The 11,264-nt window shown below is 39.5% G+C and overlaps 1 protein-coding gene across 2 annotated transcripts; it reads right to left on the reverse strand.

The window, feature by feature from the left end:
* Positions 1-487: 487 nt before the first annotated feature.
* LOC18448148 (YCF36, putative (DUF1230)) lies at positions 488-10,978 on the reverse strand. 2 transcript variants are annotated; one of them, XR_016056056.1, is made up of 4 exons: positions 10,074-10,978; positions 8,364-9,604; positions 1,026-1,082; positions 488-901 (listed from the first exon to the last, which is right to left on the reverse strand). XR_016056056.1 is itself a non-coding variant. In XM_006858226.4 (4 exons), the coding sequence occupies exons 1-4, from the start codon at positions 10,597-10,599 to the stop codon at positions 686-688; spliced, it is 828 nt and encodes a 275-aa protein (XP_006858288.1). In that variant the 5' UTR covers positions 10,600-10,978; the 3' UTR covers positions 488-685. The 2 variants fall into 2 exon arrangements, 1 of the variants encoding a protein (XP_006858288.1); XM_006858226.4 differs by having other exon boundaries at positions 9,576-9,604.
* Positions 10,979-11,264: the final 286 nt, after the last annotated feature.

An 11,264-nucleotide genomic window follows, 5' to 3' on the forward strand; every position in this document is an offset into this window, starting at 1 on the left:
ATCGAGTTGCAATTGACAAGCACTAGTAAGCAGTCTTACAATTCAATCCACTATAGTATGTCTGAAGCACTTCCTTTCTTTGGCTGTGTCTATGTAAAGCTTTTTGGTTGCAGGATTAGTTTGAGGTGGCCTTTGGTCATATTCCAGCCTGTGTCTATTTCAGTGAGCTAGTAAATTGATGTTTCAAAGCATCTTGAGGTACACATATCAGTTCCATTAGCTAGCTACCTGTTGATTGCCTATTAAGTCTCGTATGCATGCCTAAAGCTTGCGTCCGCTTAAGACGAACCCATCCAGTGTGTGTGAAGCAACATAAATTTGAAGTTGACAGGTTTCCATTATAGAGTAATTAGTGAGTTGGCTACAAAACTAGTAACTCCTTTAAAATATCAAGTACCAATTTGCCTAACATATGGCATGCAGATCTCTATGTTCCTTAAACTTCTGAATTTGATTTTAGGATGCATCAATGATATTTTGAGAAAGCTTTAGGCCACAAAAATCCCCCTAAAAAGGTGTTTTTGTTAGGAAGTTACTGCTAGTCTATAACCTTATATTTACAACAGAAATGCCCTCTGAAGGGCATTTTTCTTAAGAGTGATGAACTTGTAACACCATCATCTATACACACATATTCCATAATATACAATGAAACTGTACTTAGTTGTGCACACCCAGATTTGGGTCATGATAGGTCTGGCACACCACAAAATGCATCTGGTTCGAACAATCTCGCAGAACTCTCACTGTAAACTCCAGAAACAAAATCCTTAGCACCTTCAGATGTAACATCTGCAGTCGTTTTGGGGCTCTGAAGACTTATGTACAGCAGAACACACAGTACCAATGATGCGGTGATTCCCATCAATGTGAGCTTTACCCTGTTCAAGATAGGCTTGACCTGCACAACAAATGATATTTTTTTAACCACTGCATAGTTAAACATCAAATCCCATTGAGAAGTATGAGAGTGGGTTGTTCTCAGTGACCAAGTCTTAGGGTTTAAAAGGAAGGGATTGACTCACTGAGTATGAACCCAGAAGGCGGTCACGAGCTAATATTTCAGGAGGCTTCACCCATATCTGTCAAAGAAGAATGAAACTAAGAATTCATGGTTTTTATCATACAGGCATCCATGCATTATGTGAATAGATCAATGAAAACTATTTAGCATGACGAAACCACATAAAATCAAGCATTAATAACGAAGAAAAATACAGGGAGAAAATATGCATACAATTGACATTTAACAAAAGTAAACAACAGAAGCAGATACCTAACCAATCTGACATCATAGTTCCATGAGATGGTACGGGACAGTGTGTCATGGAAGAGTATAAAGCATTTCTTAATCGACGCTCTCACACCTCACCCCATTGACACCCAAAAAAAAAAAATAACAGTAGATCGGTGTGGAAAGATACACTGGGACCATTTGGTACGAAAATATTCCCACCTAACCACATGAGGGAATTCTTTCACATGTAAATATTTCACGCGAACCAAGCATAGCTACCTAAACCATTCAAAAGAAAGTAGCATGACAAATGTGAAAAAAGAAGTTAAAAGAGTGGTGTGGAGTAAATAGAGAAGGATTTTATGGGGCAACTTATGCAGCCCCTCCCCTCCTGGACCATGCTTTAAACCACCACCCCCCCCACAAGGAAGAGAGAACAATACTATTAAATCACACAATTAACCCAACTACTGTTTACTTTTGTAGTCGCCCCCCAAGGAAGAAAGAACATAATTTTATTTTGGATGAAAATACCCCATATATAAATCCACGACTCTCTCTATAAAAATTTGACATAGATTTTCTCTACAAATTTTGAGATAGTTTTTATATCTAAAAACTTGAAATTTGAGTTAGTTTCTCACTACAATTTTTTAGATAGTTTCTCTCTCCAAAAGTTTTAGATAGTTTATCTCTCTAAAAACTTAAAATTTGAGATAATTTCTCTCTAAAATTTTTGAGATAGTTTCTCTCTAAAGTTTGAATTTTCAAATTTTTAGATAGAGAATTGTGGGTTTATATTCATCTAACACAAAGCTACTTCCTTCCTTTGGGGGGATGGCTGCAAAATAAATAGTAATTGGGTTAGTTATGTGTTTTCAAACGCATTAGAGGTGCCTAGAAAGTATGGTCTAGGGAAGTATACATAATTTTCCCTTAATCAATGCATGAATTTGCATAGAGAAATGAGACATGAATTTGTATAGAGAAATGAGAGCAAGGACCTATTGAAGACAGGTGAATATGGATAAAAAATAAGTCGTATAATGTCATCTATTATCCAGTTGAGTGTACAAGGTAAACAAATGACCACAACTCATGTACCATTTCTTTGTACTTGGTTCTTAATAGTATTTTAAAAAAAGGATGGGTGGAGTAGATCATCCACCCACTAATCATGTCCGGATATGCTGAAACCATCCAAAACATATAAAATATCCCGAAAGTATGGCCCTTAATAGAGAAGAATAGAGGAACATGATTCAAGTAACCAACCCCAAATCTTTGGTAGGACACTTAGTAGGGAACGGTGGTTAGTGTGTCTTTCTGCTTTGCAAAGATGTGGAGGTTCAATCCATGTCCCATTGCAATTCTTTTTCTTTCTTTTTTGTTAATAAAAGAAGTGCTTATTGAAAAAGAAAATCCAAGGTACAAAGCAATATTTAAATGGTAGAAGAGTGCTTGGGTAGGCACACAAACCCCTAACCAAGCATTATGTGCCCCTCAGCACTAGCTGAATAAGCCCTTCAGCTTATATGATATTATAGTGACCAAAATTAAGAAAAGTCTCAATTCCTACTCAGAATTGGAATGGTGTTCACCGATCTTGGATCCCGGTCGGTGATTTCTTTTTCATATTGGTTCCTATTTCCTAATACATGTTCTTCATAATGTTGGTTCCTATTTCCTAATACATGCTTTTCACACAAGGGAAAAAAAGAACCAACATATAATTTATTAATGCTAATATAATGGCTCTTGCAGCTTTCATGTTAATTGGACTAGTACCAAATTTTCACAATGTTCAAGGTAGAAGAATGTATAACTGCTTGCAACTTGTGGTTTTTGCTTCAATTATGCATATTTTTAAAGATGATTGATGATCTTGAGGTTTGGAAGGAATGATGAATCCCATTACTTGAACCATCAGCATGGATGGACAACCGTTGTTTACAAATTCATTGGAAAAATGCATGTCACTATAAGTTGTGGAGGTTGTGAAAGTCTTGAACTCAAGGGATCGGGGATCAATGAGAAATATTTCAACAGGAAAGGGGAAGACTCCACAATTGAAAACAGCAGGAAAATGCCCATGGGACAGATTGGGTGGGAACTGGACTGGTTGAGGAGACAAATTTCTATGAGAAAACACCATAAGTACCTCTAATTTGAGAAATGAGAATGAAATCTAGTTTCTTAGTTCAAACTACTATGGTCAGACCATATCTTATCCATAAGCTCTAAGATACATCGAACACCAACTTTTAAGGTAATTATGTGAGAGTCCAGAGTTCAAAGATTTCAATGGACATGTCTCAAATGTGCCATATGTGGTTGTGTGTCAGACATATGGGCAGGCTCCTTGTCAATTTTAATTTAAATATGAAATTCTCTTGGGTTGTTAATCCAAGAGAATGGAGTGACTAAGGAAGATCTTATGTATAGAATTATAGCTAGGTGGGCAAAGTGGAGGTGTACATCTAGAGTTTTATGTAAATGACGTATACCAATGGAACTTAAGGGGAAGTTCTATAAGACGGTTGTAAGACCAACCATGCTCTATAGGACAAAATGTTGGGCGGTCAAGAAACAACATATCGATAGGATGAGTATATTTAAGATGAAGATGTTGAGATGTATTCGTGGCAAACAAGAAAGGATAGAATTTGGAATAAATACATCCAAAAGAACTGGGGGGTGGCATCAATAGGCGATGAGATGGGGAAAAGTAGACTTCGGTGGGCAGGCCATATACAACATAAATCTAATACAACACCAGTTAGGAGGGACGATTTGGTCTGAGTGGAAGGCTCTAAAAGGGCAAGCGGGACGCCCGAAGAGCATGGATGGAAGTAGTGACAAGAGAAATGGTGACTTATGCTATGCCTGAGAGTATGGCCCTTGATAGAGCAGAATTGCGGAACAAGATTTATATAGCCGACCACAAATAGTTGGGATAAGGCTCAAATGATCATGAAATATGCAAGTTTCTAAATTTGTTTCCATCCATTCTATTAGTTTTAACAGATGCCTTAGAATAAACCATTCAATGGAGGATTCAATGAATTTTTGCAAATCTATCCAAGGTGCATGTTATTGATAGTACGAGTACCTAAGGCAACTGATCTGGTTGAGGTTAATTTGGGAACTACAACATAGTGGAGAGGTTTCTAGAATGTTTGGCCATCTTGATTTCCATGTTCCATGCCTAATCATAGAATGTCTATGTGGGAGTCAGGACCATGTGAGACAAGGTGCAACTTTTAAAATTTTTGAAAATACCAAATGATTACTCTTTATTCACGTACATGTATCTCCAAGGGTCTTACATGTGCCTGCCCAAACAATTTGATAAATGAAACTAGACTCAAGAACACAAAACAAACATACCTTTCCCTTAGAAACATTGCTGCCACATCCTCAAACATGTGCTCCAAAAGCAGTCAATCCTGCAGGGGAAACAACAAACTAGATTCGGCCTAGGGTCACACCCTAAGACTTCATACACCCCATGGAATCTCCCCAAATCGATTTGACACCTTCTAGACTCGTTTCCTTCACAGTTTTGGATGAAATATTTGCCGGTAAGGCGTTCTAGTTTGCAGGCACTTCTTCCCCTTCAGATCTCTTATGCAAATCATATTGGAAGAACTCTCAATGACTCATACAACCCCCACATGAGTGCCTCTCTCTCTCTCTCTCTCTCTCTCACACACAAACACCACCCCCCCCTCAAAACCCTATAGCAGGAAGGTGTACCTCATTGTTTTGGCTGAAGAAAATACTCATGGAGTTGCAAGTTGGTTTTTTCTTTCTCTACTTGGATTTTTCAAACAAATACATGTAAGATAACAAACCCTAGTCCTAATCCACACGCACCTCCCCTTTCTCTCTATCTTCTCTCCAATATCACAACCCAAAAAATTTATCTTCGAATGTCCTCTATATTTTCTCAGCCTCCTGTGTGACTTAACCTTAGGTTCATCACATGGAGATCTCTCGAAAAGTTAGAGACTCATCTTTTCCATAAAAGAGATGGAGTACGCTTTCTATAGTGTAGTCTAGGAGTAAAATGATATAAAGGGAATTTCTTTTGATTCTAATGGGAGATTGAAGTAGTGAGAGGGATAATCTCAGTCGCCAACCCTTGCCCAACCATCATATATCAAGGGTGGATAATGCACCATAATCCCTAAGAGGATTCCTATTAAGATACTTGTCTGGCTCTAGGTGGAGTCCAGTTAGATCTTCCATAGAACTTCTAGATCTAGTTGGATTCTTCATAACTAACTCCAACTAGAAAAAGATTTCCCACCTTCGAACTAACTCCTAACCACTTGGGTTCAACTTTCAAACTTGTAAAAAACTTTGACTTTTCGACATCCCATTCACCAAAGGAAATAATCATAAAATATCTTAGGAGATCTTTGGAATTAAGCTACACAAAGAAGTCCAAACTTGGGTGGTATGAAGCCCACATGAGAGATAGGACTTCGATGTACCCTGCCTCATGGTTTGAGTGCCACTTGTCCCCCATGGTTAATGAGGTCCACGTGGTGCTCAGGTATGATTCATGTAGTCCTCCAATGGCCAACAAAAAGACACTACTAAGCATCCACAAAAATCACAATCCTCCCTCAAATTAACTTAAATAAAAATATTTAGTACCAAATACGACCTTACCTTGGAACAATATTTTTATTCCAAAAGTAACCTTGTTTTAAAAACATATTTTGCTAAACAAAACTAAGGTGATTAATTAGAGAATTTAATTTTCTTAAAACCCCTTGAAAACCACTTTAAAAACCTTAGAATAGTGTGCTAGCACAGAAGCTAGACCCTTCTACCAAGCACTCCATGACTACCCTATGATCACATCTAGACCTCAATACTTCCATGCAAGGAGCTCATGATTGGCCTATCAAAGTTATCCAAGGCATAGAAGTGCTATAGTCCTCAAGTAGTCATAGATTCTAGGTGCCCTCCCCAAGGAAAAATTTAAGTTCCACTGCATAGATCAAATACTTGTACAGGAGTTCCTAGCTTTCCTCCTTGAATGGGAGACCCTCTGCATGCTAAAAGCGAAACCCACAAAACTCCAAAATCACATAAATCCATGGCAACTGCAGCACACATGCTATGTATGATTACCAATGTTGAGTTTACAGGCACTTATCCTTGTAAGTCACTATTGAATCCACTTAACCGAGTCCTCTTGAGCTCACCCAACCTAACCCACACCAAACCAAACCTACTACCACCCAACCAAGCCTAGACCTAGCCCACACTTAGGTCTACCGACACCAAATTGCGACGACCCCATAGGAACCCATTGCAACTCGTGTGTATGTGACCCTTAGACCGAGTGCGACTCAAAGTGCAAGGGAGTGAAATCAAACCATGCTCTAAGCAAGCAGGTATTGATGGTGTAGGTCCAGCTCCCCTACCTTGGCGGTGTTTGGCTCACAAAGCTCACCTGGGGAGAAGTAGGGGTGTTTGGCTCACAACACTCACCCCAAGGAACACTCGTAGGGAGATATCTCCGAGACCAGGCACCCTCACGCGCTGCCAGCCAACGAGTATTGGAAGGCTTTTTGCAGCATCAAAAGCCAATATCTAAGAGAGACACGACCCAGACACGCACTAACCCACCTCCTTTTTTTAGGTAATTCTTGTACCTTGTACTTTTTACCTCAGTAAAACTAATTTTGTTGGTGTACCACTTGCACTGCACCGCATGTCTTTATCCAAACACATCCGGGGTCACACAAGCACACATGTGCACGCGGCGACACAGGGGACTAGCTGACCAAGAGCAAATTGAAGAGGTCATCCTTAGTTTCTTAAAATCACTTAGTGAGGAAAACCTAAATTTTCACCACACATCTAAGCCACATACACATTTGGGGTCACGCAAGCATGCACATGCACGCAGCGACGCAGGGGTCTGGCCAACCAATAGCAAATGCAGAAGGCCAGCCTAAGTTTCTTAAAATCACTTACAGAGACATGGAAAACCTAAATTTCAGTACTTTAGGAGAGTCTTATGTGAATGTGAGTTGTCAGAAAGTGATAATCCACAACAGAACAATGAGAGAACCATGTTTCATATAGTAATCATAACTGTAGCATATAAGTGTGAGAGCAAATTGGTAAAAATTTAATATCAAGCAATGCACAGATGAAGAGAAGGATTGCTTCTCATTTAGAGGAACAACCAATAGTAGTAGTTGGCTACAGGCCACCCTAAGTAGCCAAAACTGTCATCAATGCAAACAGGTGGTCGCAACAATCAGGTTGGGAACATGGAATAAATGAGGGTCAAGAGAATGGGTTTTCCCCTGTAACACTTCTAAACTAGAGATCCAAGAAGTTGTCCAAAAAATAACTCGAGATCCAAGAAGCAAGGCATTTTTCTTGATGTCATGTTCTTGGATGTGTATCATAGCTACTCATCCCTAACCAACTTCCAGTGCAAAGCCTGATCAATTCAAGACCAATATTGGAGCCCTTTACCAATTGCCCCAGCAAATGAAATTACTTGACCTTCAAAAGGAGACTAGATTGCAGGATCATTGCTTTGCTATGGAATAGATCTTGAGGGAAATTTTCCAAGGCACCATTATGTCACTCCAAAGGGTCATCACATCTGTATAAAGCAGTCTCCTTTTAAAGCTACACTTTCAAACATCTAGCGGTGGATTAGTCAGCCTGCACCTTTAGTAATTGCATCTCATCGCTACCACCATAGGTCCACTTTGCTATACACTACCCATGGTATCCCATTAACAGAGAAAAATATCTTGGAATAACTTATTGCTCCACAACATGAAACCATTGGAAACAGTAAAAGAGAAAGGCATCATTAGAAGAGAATCTTATATTCCCATAAGAAACTACATTTTCAAAATCTAGTGATACAACCGTCATGATTGGTTTCCTTTATGAGAAAGAGTACTTAAGAGCAGTTCAAGGGGAGAGTGTTATGAAACAATGTACATGAAAGCAGCTCAAGGGAGGAATATTTTATGGCTACAGTGTGAGGACCAAAGTTCTCTTATGTAGTTCTAGATACGATCATGGAATGGAATAGGGTCGAGGAATGCATTAAGGACACGTGACTCACACAAAATGGTGCTTGTCAGGAGATCACTGGAAACACCTATGTCTCCTGCCCTGGAGAAGAGACAATGACATATGGTACACCTACACATTCATGAACAATAATCCCAATTAGATCAGCACATAAACAGCATGAAATTTTGGCAAGGTAAAATTAACTTAGAACGTTAAGAAGGTAGGCTTCTTACTCAACCCTAATAGACCTTATATTGTATCCCAATCCATGCAAGCTCAAGCATGAACATATTACTGATTTCTGGTGTGTTGATTCTCAACTGTCCTTCCATAAACTCGGAAAAATTATAACATCATCAAGGGTCCAATACATGTCTGTTAGCATACATCATAGGATAAAATTGTGCCAAGGAGCCAGCTATTATGAATGTATAAAGTGCAGAACCTTGAACACCAATTGCTTTGCTATAAATCCAAGTTCAAAGATTCATTTGAACCCATGGGGTAGTTGATCACAACAGATACTGTCATGAAATGCTATAAAAGGTTTACACAGACAAGTATGACCCATTGAGTCTAAAGGTTTTTCATGTAAGAGAATCACAACCTTGCCAATACGCCAAATATTAACACCATCACTATCCTTTATACGCAGGCACCAAAAGATGGACTGCTCTGTTATCATTTTAGTATAATAGAGGAGCAAGTATAAGACCAATATCCACATTCTACATCAAGGCAAAGATAATAGCTCAATTCAATCAAATACTTCACATAGAGCAAAGTCAGGGCTTAAAAATGATTTCGCTGGGAACTAAGATATAAATTACGATCAAAGTTTCAAGGGCTCCTGTTGGTTAGAGTACTATTTCATTTTCCATCTGTGATTATTCAAAAATGAAGACCCAAAACAAAATAAAAGGAGAGTAGTTGGTTAGAGAACTATTTCATTTTCCATATGTGATTATTCATAAATGAAGAGCCAAAACGAAATAAAAGGAAAGTAGGACAAAGGAAGAGAGTAAAATTCACCATAAAGAGTTAGCCTTTTATGCAGTATAAAGGATAAGAAGGGGAACTAATCAAATTATCTAATAAGATATGAACAATTAACGCCTCAGTAATATCTTTTGATTTAATTTCAAAATACCCACCAAAAAAACACATGATCTTAAGAGGAATAGTTACAAGTGGCTACAATGTTATATACTTAATCTCTTATGGGCATTTTCATAAATTTCCCAAATAATAAAGTTTGTACCTGCCCATCGTACCACCCTGTTTCCTCATCTGCAACAAAGGAAGTCCCAAATCATCAATTATGAATGTAAACCCATATCGAGAAACTGATAAAACGGAGGAATCACATTCTACAGTACAGAGAGAAAACCAAGAGGAGAAAGTTTATATATTAGCAGAAATAATACACTTCAAACAAACATGGAAAGGAGGAGTCAAGGAAAAGAAAGGGGAGAGGATAGAGTGAATATGAAGCTCAAATTGCATTCCAACGAGAAATAGAATTAGGAAAGTCCACAATTCCACATGATGCAAACAATGAGAGAGTTCCTATGCCATCACAAAAACCCAACATGCTGGAAACCATGAAAGAATAGTAGAGTTTGATAAAAAAAAAAAAAAAATCTACACACTGGAGAGAAACACCCCAAGAGAGAGAAGCATCATACATCACCAGAAGAAGCTCACATCATGGGAATAATGTGTGTCTGTGAGAGAGACAGAAAGAGAGAGAGATTACACTCCACTGTAGCGCTGAGCAGGCGGTTGCCGACATAGGCCCAGCCCAGGTACATTCGGAGAGCCGCAAGGTTTGCGGCGAAAAGCCCAACGCAAGCTGATCCCACCAAAGAACTCATCACCTCTCTCTCTGAGTCCAAAGAATTCAAACCAAGATTATTGTGGTGAAGCATCGCCCCGAAGCGAGCCACAGGCCACCCCAGGAGCACTGCAAACCCCAGGCTGACTGCTGCCAGCCTCCGCCCGTAGTGCCTGACATCGCCAGCCGCCCACGAGAAGAGGGCAGAGCTGGCCAAAGCCTCGTACTCCCTCACCGGTTGCTGCTCTAAAGGAACAGGACAATCCCATTTCTCACTCTTCTTTTGATTTTGGTTTCGGCCTCCATTAGAGCTGAGGTATCGGTCTCCATTGGAGGCCTTTGGGCTTGTTACTGAGTGGCGGAGTGGTGGTGGTGTTGTGGTTGAGAAGAGTGGTGGGTGAATGCGAACGGTGGGAAAAGGAGGAGAGAAGCGGAGCAGGGAAGCCATTTATCACCTCCTCTGTTTAACTTGAAGCACAAGGAAGCTCGTTCTATTCAAATTCGACGGTTTAAGTTGAGATAATGAATAAGCGGTATCAACCCTTCCTTTTCCTTTTCTGATCTCAGATGGTACGAGAGGAAAAAGACGCTTCCTCTTCTTGTTCTAGCCAAAACTAATTTTCCACATTGATTGAATCTGAGAGAGAAAGGCGTTAGCGGATGACCTAACCTGTGGATGCCACTCCAATCGAAGCTGCAAGTTTGCGGAAAGAGCCCGACGGTTGGATTTGAAGCATGAGGTTCAGACCACGAAAGAGAAGACTACGATCTTGGACTGGCGGCCTCTGCGCTCGACAAACAAAACGGGTCTGAAAACTCGCCTGAATAAGAGGTGCATATGAAGGAAGGGGGCCAATACGTGCATGTAAAAAAGTACTAGTTTTAAATATCTTGAAATCCATATTTTTCCTGATGTCCAGGCATATTGATGTCGAGATGATGAGGATATTCGAGCATCGAAACATTCGAAGTGGGTTCCAATGGTTTAGAACCTCAACTCTATAACTTTTTGTATAGGCGGTTTGTATAGTGCCTAGACTCTAAACAATCAAATTAGAGCCTCCTTTCAAATAGTATCAAGAAATGCAATTTCAATGCTGAAAATCATCGTGA

The sequence above is a fragment of the Amborella trichopoda genome, chromosome 5, assembly GCF_054954075.1.
Source record: "Amborella trichopoda isolate Santa Cruz 75 chromosome 5, AtrichopodaSantaCruz75HAP2 v2.0, whole genome shotgun sequence".
NCBI lineage: Eukaryota > Viridiplantae > Streptophyta > Magnoliopsida > Amborellales > Amborellaceae > Amborella > Amborella trichopoda.

What these genes read in the sequence shown, in the direction of transcription:
- LOC18448148 (XM_006858226.4), bottom strand. Translation starts at nt 10,599, where the DNA reads ATGGCTTCCCTGCTCCGCTTCTCTCCTCCTTTTCCCACCGTTCGCATT. An exon ending in GCTCAGCGCTACAGTGGAGT is followed by an intron (nt 9,605 to 10,073) that starts GTAATCTCTCTC and finishes CCTTTGTTGCAG; the next exon opens with ATGAGGAAACAGGGTGGTAC. An exon ending in CAGGGTGGTACGATGGGCAG is followed by an intron (nt 1,083 to 9,575) that starts GTACAAACTTTA and finishes CTTCTTTGACAG; the next exon opens with ATATGGGTGAAGCCTCCTGA.